We start from the raw sequence: 19585 nt of genomic DNA on the forward strand, positions 1-19585 counted from the left end.
GTAATGATCATTGTTCGTTCCATGTAATTGTTCATAATAACAATCATGATTAGTAATATAATTCGAATACTGCGTACCAGGGGTCGCACCTCTTCAGATCTGAAGACGGGGCATCTGAAGTAAACAACATCTAAAATCACAAATGTCGATTTCTAATTTCAGTTCTCACGGAAATTAATACCATAATATAGAAGGCGGGAAGGAAACTCCATATATAGAGAGTGCCAGTTACTTGCTAAAACCATTATATTAAAAAAAACAGAATCATTAATTTATTTTTTATTTATTTATTAACACTAATGCGGTAAGCTCTACAAAGCTTGTCGGACTTATATAGATGAATACAGATATAGAAACATAGATGAATAATATATATGAAAAAAAAAAAAAAAAATGAGGACACATCTCCGTTGACGCACTACTCTCTTCTCTCTTTCAAGAAACAAAATTGAAGTCATAAGAATTAAAAGTTATATTGCTAAAACATATCCATAGTTGCTTGATATAATACACTGAAGCATATTATCTTGTCATATATTTATTATTAGTGTTCATAGGGTGTCGGAAATAAAAAAGCTGCTGTCCCGACTTTAGATACCTTTGGGTCCCAGCATTGACATGCAACAACCCCAATTTTTATCCTAAGGCGCACCAGCTCGACTACCGAAGGCCCAATTTTAGTGAGAACTGACAGGGGCAGCTGAGTAGATTGCTCCTGAGATTCACTGAGCGTATCAAGGTGGATTTAGTAAACAATGAATTACTTAGATGCCAAAGAACACAGCAACCATAGTTTAAAAAACATCAAATAGTATACTGAAATCTTGCTTCATGCTCGTAGATCAAAATTCACCAAAGCTCTGCCGTGCTTACGCTGCAGAGTTCAGCAGAACCCTCTAGTTTAGCTACATAAACGGATTTACAGAATTAAACAGACTCACTCAACTCAACAATTCAAAAAGTTCTCAAAAGACTCACTCACAACTCAAAAAGTTAAAAGTCAAGGAAAAGTTCTCAAGGAATCTTTGTTCTTTACAAAGATTCAACAGACGGAACTTCCCCTTCTCCTCACTTTTGGAATTTGGATTGAAGGGTTGAGTTTTAAAGTAATGTTTGTCCAGATAAGTAACTTTCATTGTAAAGGTTTCCCAAATTAAGCGATTATTTTGTTTATAACTTCTCAAGACCAGCAGTCTGATGACCACTAAAAAACGCCACGTACACAATACACAAATTACATTCATGTCAAAACACAAATGCACAAAAAAATGGTAAATTTTTGACTATGTTGAGGGATTTAGTGCTTTCGGCCTTGAAGCAAAAATTAATCTGGTAATCTACCATGGGCGCCCATAAGCTGAATTCCAGGGGGGGGGAACCTGGTCTAATTGGCAATTTTAATGCTATATAATAGAAATCTCAGAACAAAAATATATAACTAAGGCAGCATCATTCAGCCAGGGAGGGCGCCCCCCTACCCCCCTTATGAGCGCCCATGTAATCTACTATAGTTATGCAACTTTCAATTAGAAGCTTCAATTTCCTTGCATCTAAAATTTTTAGTCATTCATACTTTTCTAAGCATTAGTTAATGTAATAATTTCTAAAACTATATACACATCCTTGCTTTATTCAATGATTTTTCCAATAAAAGGTCCCTGAAATGGTAATATTGTTTAGGCTTAAATGGTGATATGGTTTAACATCCATTTTCTACTGAGCTTTTTGCGAATCCCTATTTTACCTTCACTGCACTTGTGTTTGTGCCTACAAGGCATTTATTAGTTGTGCTTCAACCCGCAATAACTAAATTATTTTTAGGTGAAAGTTTTGATGCTTGACACAGCTATCATATTAAGAGGACACCAAATAACACAACCATTTATATGCAAGACCACGGGTGCGTAAATGCATTAAAGGCTGAGATCTACTTCCCAAAAGCCTTTAAAATATAGAGTTTATTAAACTTTTGATAGGCCGTAATTCAACATTGTATCACTCCAGCCCCATCGCTCTTTTCATTTAATTAAGCGTCAGCCCCTTGTGAATCAACGAAAGTATATAGCAGAAATTCACAGGGACGCATTATGGTGTAAAAAAAAAAGAAAAAAAAAAAAAAGAAAAAGAAGAAGTCAAAATTTACACAACAAGACATGAATTTGGCTTAGAGGAATCCTAAGGCGTTTACAAAAGCGGGAAGAAAGGATTTACTCCCTTGGTTTGCTGAGTTTTCCTCAAATTAAAAAACCACTAAGTCAATCAGATACGAGATCGGATCCCGAAAATCGTCCTCCAGAGGAATAGTTTCTGAAAATGTATTTTGGAAAATTCACGACCAACCCGGCTAGCACCCTCAATCTGGTACTTAGAAAATAATGTTTATTTATACGAAACAAAATATTTAGTTGGTAAAGGAAGAACTATGTTAAGGAATTGCTTTATCTTTAGCAAGTCAGCTTTCAAAATATACATTACAAAAGCGGTACCCAGTGAAACTTAGTTTGATATCTACTTTTATCACAGCGTAGCGTGGAAAAAGTAAAACATTAATTTGATGCATAACTTAACCAAGTTTTATCCAAAGAACTTGTTTATCTGCCTCTCAACTCTGGAATAACTGAAGAGAATCTAGACCAGGAGGCAGAAAGACTCACAGAAAGCATGAATAGTGCGTTGAAACAAGCAACCCCTCCAACACTTCTTGAAGAGGGGGACCAAGCCATTAACTGGTGTACTTCGGAATTAAGTAAAATAACAAAAAAAGGACCCGAAAGCTCGTAAGAACTGCTATCCGAACAAATAATCCCGAAGACTGAGACGCTTACTTGGAAGGTTTAAAACTACTGAAAAAGGAGATAAAGAGAGCAAAGAGAACCTCATGAAGGGCTTTCTGTGAAAGTATAGTCAGATGAAGCTAGTAGTAGGCTGCTAAAGACTAAAGAAAGATCACCTGGTACACTTGGGAAGTTTGGCGAGAGTAGATGATACTCTCACAGCGGATCTGGAGAAACCGTGAACCGCATGATCGAAATACATGTAACAGACCCTGAAGACCATAGTCCCATGCCAGCTTATTTTACAAACCCAAATATGGGGGAGGAGCTGTCGTCCCGAATTGTAAGGGATGACTGGGTCAAAAAAGCTGTGGACGATTATCAAACTTATAGAGCCCCTGGAGCTGATAGAATATACCCTACAATGCGCCAGAAAGGATGGGAGAAGTACAAACCTATTATATTCGTATTGCAAAGAGGAGCCTCACTTTGGGCTCTGTTTCCCGTACATTGCTCAAGGCCAGGGGCGTTTTCATACTTAAACCAGGGAAAGAGGACTGCTCAAACCCCCGGTCTGACATAATTATTTTTTTGACCTCCTTTCAATTGAAAGTGATGGAACGATTGATTCATTGGTTTCGGATAAGTAATCCGGAGGCCAAGAACACGATATCCGAAAAGCAAATGAGATTTAAGATAGGAGGCTCTACAGACTCTGCGGTTCACCTATTGGTGTGGCGGGTAGAGCAAGCTCTCTCCATATATGTGGAATCTCTGGTAATCTCTCCGTATATGTGGAATCTGGTCATGAACTGCCTGCTGAATTTATTAAAACAGTAATCCTGATATAGCCAGGCATATACGGATGACCTACTGTCCTTACTGAGAGGAAAATGTCTAAAGATGTTTGAATTGGGACAGCACATGCTGGACAAAATCCAAATGTGGTCACAGAATCATAAACTACGCTTAGCCCCTGAAAAGAGTGGAGTAGTAGTATTCACAAAAAAAGAGGAAATGGCAAGCTCCCTTTGCTGTAAAAATATATGATCACCCGTTTTTCCTGAAAAAGCAGGTGAAATACCTAGGGGTCATAATCGATCTGGAAAATGAGCTGGAAAGCTCATTGTCTTGAAAAAGCACAGAGAGCCACAGCTTCCCTAATTCAATGTCAATGAATAGTGGGAAAGAACTGGGGCTTGACTATCAACAAGATCATGTATTTATATAAGACGATAATTAGACCGATTCTGTCATATGGAATAGTGGTTTGGGTCAACTCAACTCGAATTGCGAGCCAAATAACCCCCTTGATAAGAGTGCAAAGGCTAGCATGCCTAATGATTACATCAGCATGTCACGGAACAGTTACGGCATCCATGAAGTTTATCTTGGGACTTCTGCCCGTAGAAAATTTTCTAGAGGAAGAAGCAGTAAAAAGTGCTGTTAGACTACAGATAAACGTAAATGGAACCAAAGACAGCAGATGCGAAATGGGAAAAGTAAATACCATGTTGGCATATGTAGCTCATTGCTTCAGTGTAAGGAGCTGCATGTGCCTCAAGATAATACTATCCCAAAAATACAACCGGAAAGGTAGGTCCAATGTGTGATGAAGGACAGAAAGAAAGTGGAGCAGGAGATAGAGCTGCTCCACAAAAGTAACGCGATAATATGTTATGCTGTTGGTTCGCAGTTTTATGGAAAATCGGGGGAAGGAGTAATAATATACCAGAATATTCCTAATGTGGACAAGGAGGTTATCAGTTACCACCTAGGGAAAAACCTCTACAGTTTTTCAGGCTGAAATTTTCGGAATAGAATGGGCATCTGGAAGACGATTTGAACGGGGAACTACAGGAAGAGGTATATGTATCTTAACTGACAATCCAGAATGCCTAAAAGGCTCTTCCGAATGTAAAGAGCCGGCAAAATAGAGAACTGGAATGCTATGAAGCCCTGAATAGCTTGGCATCCAAAGAAAACCAAATTACCCTAATGTTGGTCCCAGGGCACTCTGGAATAAAGGGTAATGAGATGGCAGATGAAGCAGCTAAAGCTGGGACATTACTGAGATATTATGGTCCACAACTTTTCATCCCAATTTTGCAGAGTTGCTGAAAAGGCGGCAGTGAGGAGTTGGAGCAATGAGACAGCAGAACAAAATTGGCAAAGAAAAGTGGGTGTAAGGGAACGAAGGAATTACTCTTGAAGTTCAATCCCACCCTGACTAAACATTTTCTACGACTGAAAAAGAAGCCATAACAGGAATTGGAAATTTTGGGAAACATCTTTCCCGAATAGGGAGGGCTGAACCCCCCTTATGCCAAAAATGCGAGATGGCCACTGAGGTAACAAAAAGGCATCTGATAAAAGAATGTCCAGATTAGACAACGGCTTGAGATATTTCATAATGTTATTGTTAAGCGGGAGCACATAGTAAGTGAAGGAGAAGTTTGACAGCTGGCAAGATATATGGTAAGAGTGGGGAGGCCAAACCCATCGTTGCCCCCTCCCCAACCATAAATAGAGCATAGTTTTAGGGGTGTAGAGGCAATGGGCCTTGAAGGCCAGAACCTCGGCTCAATAATAGTGGGTCCACCCTCCTAATCATAATGAAAATAATAATAATGCGGAACTTAAAATCCTTAAGACGAGAGTGGGAGAAGAATATTCATTCCATCTTGCCCATCCAGTTCTGCTATTTAAACTAAAATATAAAATAAACGATAGGACTGAAATGGCTTTCTTTTGATTGTTTTAACGGCATTGAGTTCCGTCATGGCTACCCGTGCATAAAGGATTGCAGTTTATTAAGGGAGCGTATAAACTGCTTCTGAGTTTTTTTTAACTTCAACGAGTGGGTTTAGCTTGTTTTGGTTACCTTTTATCATGAGGATCCATCTTTTCATCTACTTTTTCATCAGTAGCTTAGCATAAAGATATCTTTGAAAATGCTGAAGAGAATAATATAAGATGCATTTCAAAAACAAACTATTTCATGGTAATGAACTGCAAGAAAGGAGCCACTAAGCCCTATAGCAACCAAAACTCTAAAAAAAGGAATTTCAGTAATAATCGCTACATACAAAGAATTGGCGTTTTATGCTGATTCCAAATATATAAAATTCAGCAACTCTAATGTTACCCATCAAAAGTTACGAGCCTGAGAAAACTTGCCTGATTGTCAAAAAAGAGGTGGGGTGAAACACCCCCCACCAAATAAAAAAATCAGAAAAAATCAAGTGAACTTCATGTAAATCACACCATCAGATTCAGCATAGCAGATAATCAGGTTTCAGCATATCAGGTTTCAAGCTCTTATCTACAGAATGTGAAATTTTGAATTTTTTGCCAGCAGAAAGGTCACTGATGCGTGTTTTTTTTCCACGGGTGATCGTATCGAACCAATGGTCCTATAAGATCAGGAGAGGGCTCATTCAAAACAGAAATTAAAAGTCCTAGTGCCCATTTAACTAACTAAATCCATTGGAGGGCATCCCCCACACCCCTCGACCCCCCATAGACATCCGATAAAAAATTGCAGATAGCCATTTAGTTCAGCATAGCTAGAAGGTTCAATAACAATGCCTCTTGAGATGACATGACCCCCCCCCACCCCTCACTGTCCCTTGGGAATGGGATGTAAGTTATGCAATTTGCCCATTAAATACATATAGTGTTTGTTATTAGTAAATATTCTGACTTTTTTTTTTTGGGGGGGGGGGTTCCACGGGGAGAATTTGCCGTGTGGAGGAAGTTTTGGGGATAATTTCCAACAGAGGGGGGAGGGGGATTTCCTGACATGGTTTGGAAAACGATAAGAAATAAAAAAAAAAAAAACGGTTTTTCAACTGAAAGTAACGAGCAACGTTAAAACTTAAAACGAACAGAAATCATTCGGTATATGAGGGGGGTTGCCCTCTTCACAATCCGTCGCTCTTTACACTAAAGTTTGACTTTTTGTCGCAATTCTTTAAGAAAAACTGATCAAACACAGGGGCCGTTAAATTAGAATAATAAAAGCTTAAATATTTTTAAAGAGCATTGACACTTTAGCGTAAAGAACGAGGGATTAAGGAGGGGACAGCCCCCTTAAATACCGAGTAATTTCTGCTCTTTTGAAGTTTTGATACTGGTCCTTATTTTCAGTTAGCAAAAACTTACTTTTTTCATTTAATATTTCTCAACAAGTAAGTGCAATTGAGGTGGATGCACGACACCCTGATATCAGTGGATTACCGGATGTCCATGCAACAACTCAAAAATTACTTGGTCAAGTGCAGTCACCCTATTGAAATTTAACCACTGGCTGAGAAAACTCGTAGAGTGGATTAAATTGGCCAACTTGGGGAATTTTTAGATTTCACGAATCAATATTTGGAAGTAATTTTTCTACAGCCATATCATAGACAGACCATTTCAATTTTAAGTGCTGGTAGTTTAATATTGATTGATGTATCCTTGAAAGCCTAAAAACTACATCCCTATTAGAGAAGTGTATATAGGTACAATCCAAACATGTAAGCAGTTGAAGTGCCAGACATTTAGTGCCGTAGTAGTTGAAATTCAACGTCATGATAATAGTATTTGACACTGCCTGCAATAATACTGACCTCGTATAAGCGTCGCCAAACTCCCTTTGTATATACTTCGGATACCACCTTCTTTGAATAGCTGCTTTGCACAGTCAATGGATCCCTTGTACTTAGCAGGCTCGGTCCCCCCTTGCTGTACCTTAATTAAAAACATTAACTATAAATAATCTTTCAGTAATTAATGAAAAAACTAAAAATTAGTAAGTAATAATAGGTAACTACATAAGTAAGTGATATTGTAATGCAGTAATTAATAATTATTTAGGCCAATGAACATTTTGAGGTACAAAATGGAGCTACCCATACTCCTATCCAAAGCTTTTTGAAAACTAAATTCAGGGGCGTCATTTGGAGAACGGCCTCAGCCACCTCTATAATTAGTCATAAAAACAGAAAGATTTCCAAAAATAGGGTAGAAATTAGACTTTCTTCAGTTTCACATGCGATTTTTTTTTTTTTTATTGTGAGAGATTATTGCAATCAACAAAAATATCAAAAACATGTAATTACATATATTGTTAGCAACAAGGCTATTACCAGGAGAGATCCCCTCTAGAGGCATGCATCATCATTTTTTTCTGAGAAAATTCTTGTAAATAATAGGAGTTCGAATTCCTAAAAACGTAAAGGAAATTACAATGAAAGAATAAAATTTACAGTGCCAACAAGTTCTTTAAGCCAATTTCCATCTCCTGAGTTAATTTACCTCTCTTTGTCTGTCACTCTCTCCAGCAGGACGGGACTCTGCAAGCCCGTGCCCCATCCCATTTGACATCTAGATAGCTTTGCAATATCTCTTCGAAGTCTTACATTGACTTGCAATTCAAAAGTTGTCCACGCAATTTTCCAATTTATGTATTTCTTGTTCGAACCTGAACCCTAACCCCCACAAAATGTCTGGCCCACTCAGAGGCGAATTCCTGCGTATTTGCCCGCCTCTAGCATATGCAGGCAGGTTACAGAAGTGCTAGTATAGCTCTTTGAAGGAAAGATGCAATTAATGCAAAACTGTATGTTTTAGGATGTGAAACTTTGGCTTCTCAACACAAGAAAGAATGGTAGTATTTGATGTGTGTACACTTAAATTGGTAGTTCAACTGGGCGAAATGTTTATGCTATTAATTCTCTTCCAAAAGTAGATTAAAAAGAACAAATTCTTATTTGAATATTATTAAATATAACTAGGTTAACATATATTTATGAAAATTCCGCTAAACTAGATAATTTGGACCAAAGTGTTGATATATTTGTTTTCAAAATGAAAATATAGAAAACAACACTAACTGAATGGACAATAAATTATTAAAGCTACATTTCTCAGACCGTGCATACATGACACTAGTCCTTGGTAGTGAAGCACCAGACTCTTTTATACGGATACGGAAGTTTTCTTCCTCAGTTTAGACCAAGTACTACTTTCGGTAACTTATTGATCAAAATATGATAAGTCTTTCTTGCACTATCACCTGAAAGGACACTCTAATAGGGATTCTGCAGTGGCATTAATCAACTGCATGCTACTGCCCAATCATAGCAAAAGCCTTGATACCTTGCAGGGGCAGACTGGCATCATGAGCAGGGCGCTGATGGGGGGCCCAAACCGCAAGAAAACGGGGGATCACGTACACTAAACTAAAAAACACAAAAAAGAAAGGTGGGTAAAAATGGAAGAGAAAAAGAGAAGACAGTATTTCATTTAATCTCAGGTGATTTTTCAAAGATACGCCTTATTTTGGGCAAATTCGTACAACATTGCATTCCGTTATCAGCAACAACTGATAAAAATATCGGAGCCTTTTCCCAAGAAATGAAAAAAGTCGAAAAATGGTTTGGGCCACTATTTTTCCAGTCTTCCGAAAAAAGGGTCATTCGAACAGGCAATCATCAATTCACCTCCGGCAAAACTCCCTGCCTTCCTTAAAAGTTGAGGGACCTATGACAAGAGATTTGTTTTAATGAAGACAAAAACGAGAAAATCTTACTTGGAGTAGGCACTTAATCCTTTCGCCAGGGGCCATCACTACCGTGGTACAAACACCAGAAAATGCACCCGCGTTGAATAATTGCAAAAGAGATAGCTTGTCATCTTTATGCTTCATTTGAAGCTTCTTTCCAACGTCATTAGCAGCAAAACAAAGTGCAAAGATGGGGACAATCCCAGCCATAGGCGCTGACATTCCTGACAAGGGAAAAGAAACTATGAATGGAAAAAGAGGTAGAAAAATGTGGGAAGCATGACTTCAACTGCTAAAATACTCGAAGAGACGCATTAAGAATGCAATTCAATATTCAATTTATTTTCTCCACTATATGGCCATAACTCATTTATACATACTGGTACGGAAAAGTAAGACCTATACCGTATTAAACTATTCATGTACATTTTTAACATTGAATGAAAAGTTGACTTGTCTTCAAAAAGGGACAAACGAAAATAAATGAAACATTTAATGTCATGCACTGAAGCTCTGTATAATTGCAGTGCAGTCGTCCCAACAAATCAGGGAGCGAAAATACTCAATACATTATCAGGGGAAGGAGTTGAAGATTTTGCCGAGACAGAGAATCTTGCACTGCTGGGACAGATAATTTTATAACGTATGATTATTTTATATTAGGTTTACTTTTTCCAATTGTCCCGAAACTATGGGGAAATAAAATAAGGGAAACCCTTTAAACTCTTGCTAGTGGGGTATGTATCTGCTAATAGGAGGGCACAGGGGGACGTGGAAGGGTATGCGTTAACCCTCCACAGAAAATTATAAAAATAGTTGGTCTAAATTGTGCCTTAGCATTTTATTCCTGTTTTAACACCTTTTTCCCCCAGGGAAAATTTTCAGATCTCCCCTCGCTCTTTAGGGCCAGAACTGTGTGCATCTACTCACCTCTTGTACTTTTAACAAGGCCCAAAATGAGTATAGTGTGCATTTATAAAAATCAGAAACATCATAGAAAGGACGTTGAAAGTTATCCAAGAGTCTTTGTAATAGAATCGTACTGCTAATAGTTGAGATCAACAATGACATTTGATTATATTTAACATTTGAGTTTCTAATTGAGGAACCTTTCAGAATAATCTATAAATAAAAATTATCTAATATTACTTACCTCAGTTGTAAAACAACCCCATACAAGATATGATAGATTTGATTTCGCACAGACTAAATACTGTGTCCCGGTACACACTGTACTTGGACACAGAAGGGAGAGAAGCCACTACCTCGTCAATATTGGCCCAAAGTATTTTACCTTAGGGGAAAAAAGACTGACCAGAAACCTTGGTTTTTCACATTTTGACACGTCTCCCTCCATGGATTAGACCTGAGCAGACATATGATCAAATACGTACTGAACTACTGACAACAGGCTTAGATGACTAGCGATGTCGATAATACTATTGTCCAATCATAGTAGCGCAATAATATTACTATTGTAGAGCCTGCTTTACTAATCGGAAGAATAGTGAAGTACCTTTATATAGCCCCCTGGGACCTTCTCTTGCAATAGTTTTCTTACAGCAATCAAGGGCACTTGTATACATTGGCTTCTGTCCAGGTGGAACTGCAGGCATCGTTTGTAGTCTCACCTAAAACAGAAACGATATGCGAATAATTCCTGATACAAAAAGAAAGCAAAATGTATTCAAACATAATCAATGCCATAGCATAACTTAGTAAAGAGCCCCTTTTAAGATCCGAAACCCATCGAACTACCACCTCTTTAACACTCCATGTACCGTATAGATAAACATGGTGTCAAATCAAACTTTAAGATTTCAATCTTTCAAAAGTCATGTTAAAACTTTCAATCAGTACAATTGATGGACCCTAGATAGGGTACTTGCAGCCATTTCCCCTCTAACAACTTCACCCTCTATATTCCACATCACAGTTTATAGAATTAGCAGTATGATCATTCCCTATCTCACCCATTATAAAAACCTGGACAGAGGTGCGAGTGCTCCAGAGAACGTTTTTGCAGATATAAACATAAGCGGCATCAGATCTTTTCACGGGTAGACAAGTCAGATTTCTCTTGGACGCGAAACTTGGCTTCAACGTTGGAACACTAATTTTGAAGAAACTAATTTTAAATTAATTTATTTCAATACATACATGAAAATCGGTAATTAGTAGTGCAATGTTATTATTAGATGTTTTTAGGAATTAAAAATAGGTTTCGAAGTCTCGAGTTGGTTTCAACGGCATTTTGAGAAAGTTTCTGCCAACATACGTCTTCCAGGGTAATATACACTGGACCGCTGATGGCAGATCGAATGGGAGGAACTGTTTGTACGCGCCGATATAAATATATATATATATATATATATATATATATATATATATATATATATATATATATATATATATATATATACACTACGAAAACTTTACGAAAAAGAAAGTTTTTTTTTTAAAGAAAAGTAAAGGCCATATTAAACTTAAGATCAGTAGAAATAAAATTTTCTGAAAGTTCCCTAAGAATTTTACGAAAAACACTTCTTAACAGACGTTTGGTATTTTCTTGGATAGGGCTATTATGGCAACTTTTACCACAGCAACCAATAATTAGAACCCAAGTCCTAAAATTGGTCTCAATAAGGAACCCTTATTGCTATCTAAATTCACAAAGTGCGAAGATTTTCAAACAGAGGTGTTTATTGTTAAAGTTCAGGAAAGGTCTGCCCATTTCATACGAAAACATTGATTGAAAACGAAATTAGTCTTATCTAGAAAATAAATATCACGACGTGAAAAAAAAAAATGATAAACCATCCAGTGGCGGATCCAGAGGGGGAGGGCGAGGGGTGCCCCCCTATAGTAGTCTAAGTAGGGTAATTTACCTAATTAACGCAATTTTGCATTAATTAAACTTGCTCCTAACGTAAGTTTGTCGATCAACCTATTTTGCGCCCCCCCCCTAAAGAAATCCTGGATCCGCCCCTGAAACCATCACACCTATTTCACCAGTTATTAGAAGAAGAAAAAATTCATTATTTTCCCAAATTTCATCAATCCCCCGCCTACTTTTTTATAAAATCCTACATAGGCCGATCAGTTGAGTCCACTGTATGTAAATAATAGATTAAGTCATAATTTGTATTTAAATTAAGTCATACCTGTGAGATGGGACACTTGCAAACCACTTGGCTGGCTCACCAAGTTTTTTTCTGCTTTCACAATTACGAATAATGCACTTTGTAACCATTTCTCATTGATTGACGAAAGAACACTGACCCGCTAATGCAGAAATAAGTGGGAGGAGCTTTTTGTTCGCACCGAGAATGAAGACCAGAAATGATCTGCGATAAACTTAATGCATAATTCTATAACCTGTGTTCGACATATAGACATGTTACACCTCTTTCGACATGCGGATTAAAAATATGAATTTGTTGATTCTACATCTGCATAACTGAAATACAGACCTAAAATAAACAACAACATAAAAACAAAAGCATGTCGATTTTTTACAGGCATCATGTCTACCCACTTCCCTAACTTGACGCATATATACATGTATTAACTCTTTCGAATCATGGCCATTCAGAGGACAGCTTCTACAATGAAGCAAGGAAAACTTCTAACAAGTTTATTAATAGAAAGAAAATTGTTCTATGCTTCCATAGCATCTATGTTAATTTCTTCAAGCCGTTGATTGTAATCTGGCATGAGCAAGCGACCCCAAAGAAACTGTTTCACAGATATTGACAGGCTAACGGGTAGGCTAGACGTTGAATCTTTTCTTGATATGCTGTATAGAATCCTTTTTAAAACACAGAGATAAAGATATTGATAAAATTCTGATTGGTCGTACTAATCTTATTGTAAATTTTGAAATACATATTTTTTTCCCGTATGAGAATTTCACTGATTTCAGATCAGTGAACTGGAGAAGGAAAGTTCCTAAAAACTTCCAGTGGTTTTCAAGAAAAGAAAATGAATTTTTTTCTAGCATACTATACAATATAAACAAGAAGTAGCACTAAATTGTACTAATCCCGAAAGTGAACTTCTTAAACAAGAAGTAGCACTAAAGAGTACTAATCCCAAAAGTGAACTTCTTAGGGATAATTTAACATCAGAATTCTACAAAACACAAGAGTTTTTTCTACCCTGGGGTAAAAAGTCCGTAATAATTATATGAGATAATTCTAAAAGTCAATCTGTAAATCTCAAATTCCGATTGTTGTTTCAACTTATTAATTAAAAAAACTTTTTCAAAAAAATAAGTTTTTCAAAGAAAAGTAAAGAACTCCATTAAACAAAAAAAGCAAAAATAAAATCAAATAATCCACCAAGCGTAAAACTACCACAAATAAGCATCAATAAATAAATGAAACCCAAAACGAACAGAAACTACAATAAATAACCGAGTCAAACACAAAACGAGCAGAAATTAACATGAGTAGGGATCAAAACCCCTATGCCTTCCCAAGGCCAGAACATAATTTGCACTTTATTGAAAAAATATATATGTTTTTACCTTTATAACTTTAATGAATCAAATAATATTAACATTTTAATTACTAAATACCAGTAAATGTATATTAAACTGAATATGCACATTCATTTGTATTTTTTTCAGGAAAGTGCAAATTTTATTCTGGCCTTGCGAAGATAGGGGTTTTGAGCCAAACTTATGTTAATTTCTGCTCGTTTTGAGTTTGACTCAGTTATTTATTGTAATTTCTGTTCGTTTTGGGTTTCATTTATTTATTGATGCTGATTTGTGGTAGTTTTATGCTTGGTAGATTATTTTATTTTATTTTTGCTCATTTTTTGTTTAATGGAGTTCTTTACTTTTCTTTGAAAAACTTATTTGGTGGAGGTTTTTTTTTAATTAATTTATGTTCGTTTTATATTGAGATAGTCTTTTCAAGGAAAAGGAAAATAATGCTTTAAATCTTTTTTTTTTAAAGACTTTATAGTTTGGCCTGCTATTTGTATGCTGGAGAAAAATTTTCAGCAATTTTTAATAACATACACCCTTTTAAAAATCTGGACACAAATAGTAGTGTTTAATTTAGTTACATATCTCCTCTAGTTGACCTGAAATGGAAAACTTGATACCATTCGTAAAAAAATCTGTTTACTTTCTTTCATAGCTTGGACACACTTACGCTATTTTGATTTGGTTAAATTTTAAGAGCAGAAGTAGCCCCGAAAGTCTGAACATGATACCCTCAGTTGTTCTTGGGATACTACTGAGATGCCTTATTGTGAATTAGCATTAACACAGTGCATTTTGATTTAATCTTATGGCAACATTTAGTTTTTCAAAATAATGGGAAAATGGGAGGGTGGGCGTGGTAAGGCGATTAGTTGCCCTCCAATGACTTTCGACTATTAAAAAGGGCATCAGCCTTTTCTATTTTCAATCGAGTGAGCCCTTTTCGAAGTTCCCACGACAACTCCCTCGATACGAAGTGCCCTGGTCTAAACAACAACAACAACAACAAAAATAATATATTATACCAACAACGATCTTTACTAAAAAAATGTCAAGCCTTCCAATCACTTTTGACTGATCGGATGATCGGATTGATCGAATGTGTTTGGAAGAATGGTGGGCGTGACAGGGGGGTTAGTTGCCATCCAATCACTTTCGACTATTAAAAAGAGCTCTAGCCCTCCGAATTTCCAATTGAATAAGCCTCTTTTGACGTTTAACGACAACTATCTATAAAAACCTTATATGTCCCCAGGGCATAACTTACAACCTTTGCCCTTGGGGCTCTGGGGGGTTTGTCTTCCTTAAATACATACTTTCCAGAACTTTCAACTATGTTGAACCAAATGGCTATCTCTAAACTTTGATTGAATGTTTTTGGGGAAATGGTGGCGTGAGAGGGGGGTTAATTACTCTCCACTCACTTTCGACTATTAAAAAGGGCAATTTAAATTTCCAAACAAATGAGCCGTTTTTGAAATATAAAACCTTGTATGCCCCCAGGGCATAACTTTCAACCTTTGCCCTTGGGGCTCTGAGAGGTTTGTTATCCTTAAATACATAATTTCCAGAACTTTCAACTACGTTGAACAAAATGGCTATCTCTAAACTTTGATTGAATGTTTTTGGGGAAATGGTGGGCGTGAGAGGGGGGTTAATTACTCTCCACTCACTTTCGACTATTAAAAAGGGTAATTTTAATTTCCAAACAAATGAGCCGCTTTTGAAATTTTACAACAACTTTCTATATAAACCTTATATGCCTCCAGGGCATAACTTACAACCCTTGCACTGAGGGCTCCGAGGGGGTTATCATCCTAAAAGACCTAATTTCCAGAGCTTCTGACTACGTTGAACAAAATAAATATCTCAAAATTTTGATTGGATGTGTTTGGGGAAATGGTGGGCGTGAGAAGGGAGTTAGTTGCCCTTCTATCACTTTCGACTATTAAAAGGGCACTAGCCCTTTCAATTTTCAATTGAATGAGCCCTTTTGATGTTTTTACAACATCGCTTTCTATAAAAACCTTACATGCTTCCAGGGCATAACTTTCAACCCTTACCCTGAGGGTTGTAGGGGGGGGGGGGTTGTCATCCTTAAAGATCTAATTTCAAAACTTTCAACTACGTTGAATAAAATGGCAATCTAAAAATTTTGATTGGATGTGATTGGGGAAAAGGGGGGCGTGAGAGGGGTGTTAGTTGCCCTCAAATCACTTTCGACTATTAAAAAGAGTACTAGTCCATTGAATTTCCAATCAAATGAACCCTTTTTCAAGTTTCTACAACAAAGGTTAGAATAAAAACCTCTCATTCCCACATAGCATAAATTACTACCGTGGCCCTGAAGACTGTGGAGGGAGTGTCCTGCTCAAAGGTATAATTTTCTGAACTTTAAACTGCGTGGAACAAAATGGCTATCTCAAAATTTTGCTTGGGTATGTTTGGGGAAATGGTGGGCGTGGAAAAGGTGTTAGTTGCCTTCCAATCACTTGCGACTATTAAAATGGGCACTAGCCATTTCAATTTCTAATCGAATGAGCGCTTTTTGAAGTTTCTACGACAACGCGTTCTATAAAAACCTCATATGCCCACAGGGCATAATTTACAATCCTTGCCCTAAGGGCTGTGAGGGGCTTGTCGTCCTGAAAGACCTAATTTACAGAACTTAAAACTACGTTGAATAAAATGGCTATCTCAAAATTTTGATTGGATGTGTTTCGGGAAAAGGTGCGCGTGAGAGTGGGGTCAGTTGCCCTCTTATCACTTTCGACTATTAAAAAGGGCACTAGCCCTTTGAATTTCCAATCGAATGAGCCTTTTTGAAGTTTCTACGACAACGCCTTCTATAAAAACCTTATATGCCCCCAGGGCATAACTTACAACCGTTGCCCTGAAGGCTGTGGGGGAGTGTCCTCCTCAAAAACATAATTTCTATCTGGAAATCAACTACGCAGAACAAAATGGCTATCTCAAAATTTTGATTGGATGTGTTTCGGAATATGGTAGGCGTGGAAGGGGTGTTAGTTTCCTTCCAATCACTTTCGACTATTAAATAGGGCACAAGCCACTCCATTTTCCAATTGAATGAGCCCTTTTTGAAGTTTCTACGGCAACTTCTTCGATACGAAGTGCCCTGCTCTAAAGGAGAAAAATAATAAATAATACATTGTGCCAACATCATTCTTATATGCCCTCAGGGCATAACTTAAAACCCTTGCCCTGAGGGTTGTGGGGGAATGTCCTCCTCAAAAACATATTTTCTATCTGAAAATCAACTACGCTGAACGAAATGGCGATCTGAAAATTTTGATTGGATGTGTTTGGGGGAATGATGGGCGTGGGGCGGGGCTAGATGCCCTCTAATCACCTTCGACTATTAAAAAGGGCACTGGCCACTCCAATTTTCAATCGAATGAGCCCTTTTCAAAGTTTCTACGACAACTCCTTCGATACGAAGTGCCCTGGTATGAAAAATAAAATAATACATTGTGCCCACATCGTTCTTTACTTAGGCAGCGCGGTTGCGCTGCCTATGATTTATGTACAGCCTATATGGCTTACATCACAAAAATAGCATATCGCAATTTCGAATTCTCGAGTTTGACCGAATTTTAAGAAATTTCGTATGGATATTAGACTCTGGTCCAAAAGTAGTGCAGCTGCAATCCAACTCATAGACTTCTAGAATATTGTCATTTACACACCTACCATAACAGTTTGCAACATCTAAACCAAACTTGATAGGAAGCTAATGCTATTGTCTTAGTTGTACCTTTGGGTAGTCCAGAAAGAATCTTAACTCAACTAAGGACATGGGGAGGGGGTCCCTAACTTCGTGTTTTCTAAACATCTACCAAACCTATTGACTTTATCTTAATCATACCTTATGGAAATCAATAACAATTTTCCCGATTGGGAATTCTGGATTTTCAGATACAATCCGTCTGGGGTTACAAACGTATGTCATTACAACATCTAATATAAAAGATAATGGAATATTCACCAAATGTTGTCTGGAACTAGCAAAATCTAGTGTCTTAGCTATTGTATTTTAAGGGTTCGGGTCTGGATTCTTAAATCCTTGTGACAAGAACATCTAGCAGAATGGATCTATCAATCTCAGCCAAATTTGGTTGCAAGTTAGAGTAAATGTCTTTTTGGGGGGTCACGCCCATTCAAGATTCAACTTGTTTTCCTTCGTATCAGAACTTACCCCAATTTTGTGTCAAAATAAAACTTCTACACCAAATCAGTCCAAAGCTATAGCTTAACTTATTTTGTCCTGTGGTTGAGAATGCTAATTGAAAAAACACTGAGATTGAGTTTCAAGTTGCAAAAGAGGTTCAATGTGACTAATCCTCTACTAAAATATTGGGAGCAGGTTAAGGGAGACGGGGTATGGAGGAGTGACAAGCCCAATACGTTTACCCAAACATACACATTTATATTTTTTTGCATAATTCCAGACTCAAACATGTGCAACAGGCTAACCTTTTCTACTAAAATTCACCTGTGTAACATGGGGCATTCCCATAATTTGTGGCCTTTTCTTTAGAGGATGCAAATTTGTCGGACCTTTCAATCCTTTTGTAAATAGATACCTCAAAATCTAAATTTGAGGCTATAGGTGGGGGGGAGGGTTAAGTCATTAGCCTGGGGCAAAGAAGGGTTTAGAGATGGCTAATTGCCCTCGAAACACTTATGAACATTAAAAACAGCTATAACTTCGAATTTCTATTGAAATGAGGCCCGTCCTAAGTTTATCAGATCTACATGAAGTGGCTAAGAAAAAAAATACACTGGAGAGAAATTGCTCTCCACATTGCTATTTAGTCATCCCTTTTTACTATTGACTAAGGCCCGGACTTCTAGCTTCAGTATGAATCTAGCTCCTGTACTGTGAAGACCAGTATATGAAATAAATAGCTATCCTAATCGAAAAACATTTGAGTGAATGAAAGGATTAAAATTGCGCAATTATTGGATACTTGAACTGTCATCTGAGAAATTTATTCAACAGAATTTTTCTTTCAACAACACGTTTTATGGATTTTTCGGGGGGTAGTCAATCACCCCCCTTGCAAGTAAGTCTCGTTTAATGATGTAAAAAAAAAAAATTGAGTTCGGGCATATCGCCAAATTATATAATGAATATTCCAGTATCCCAAGCCAAGCTAATGAGCTCCAAAACGAAAAAATTAGACCGACTACTTAGTAAGCAGGGTGATTTAATAACAGCAGTTAACAATTTGTCTTCTGAAATACAGGAGATAAAGAATGAGACTTTAGAAAGAGATAGAAAAATAGCCGAATTAGAGAGGTCACTTGAAGAGCAAAAGAAAAAGAACTCGTTGCTCGAGCGTAAAATGCTACTAATTGAAGTGAAAGAAAGAAGTTCGAACTTGATCATACACGGCTTACCGACGGATATTAATCGGAATCAATCCCTTGAAGCTCACGTGAAAGATCTACTTAAGAATACTTTAAAAATTGCGTCATCTAGTGTCAATTAAAAAATGTTACCGCTTAGGAAGAAAAACTGTCAATATAACGAATAGACACCGTTATCAAAGTAAGTCACGTAAACCGGCAGTTAATCCAGTGCTAATTAGGCCCAGGAATGAAGCTGAAGCTTATCTAGTTATGCAAAACGTATCGAAGCTTAAGGGCTCTGGAATAAAAATTTGCACGGACCTTCCTCCAGGACTTAACACCTTACGCATATGATTCCTCACTAGAGCAAAAAAGATGAAGAAG

At 37.2% G+C, this 19585-nt stretch overlaps 1 protein-coding gene across 2 annotated transcripts in view; it reads right to left on the reverse strand.

The window, feature by feature from the left end:
- Nucleotides 1-19585, reverse strand: part of LOC148940128 (congested-like trachea protein) — an 83016-nt gene that overhangs the window by 33952 nt on the left and 29479 nt on the right. For both annotated transcript variants that reach the window (XM_089106276.1, XM_089106275.1), the window contains exons 3-5: nucleotides 10844-10958; nucleotides 9355-9551; nucleotides 7391-7511 (exon numbers count right to left, since the gene is read on the reverse strand). In XM_089106276.1, the coding sequence (XP_088962402.1) occupies nucleotides 7391-7511; nucleotides 9355-9551; nucleotides 10844-10958 (433 nt within the window). The remainder of the gene's footprint in view (nucleotides 1-7390; nucleotides 7512-9354; nucleotides 9552-10843; nucleotides 10959-19585) is intronic.

Source organism: Artemia sp. Qi Xiang Cuo, chromosome 20 (genome assembly GCF_049724085.1).
Source record: "Artemia sp. Qi Xiang Cuo chromosome 20, ASM4972408v1, whole genome shotgun sequence".
Taxonomy (NCBI): Eukaryota; Metazoa; Arthropoda; class Branchiopoda; order Anostraca; family Artemiidae; genus Artemia; species Artemia sp. Qi Xiang Cuo.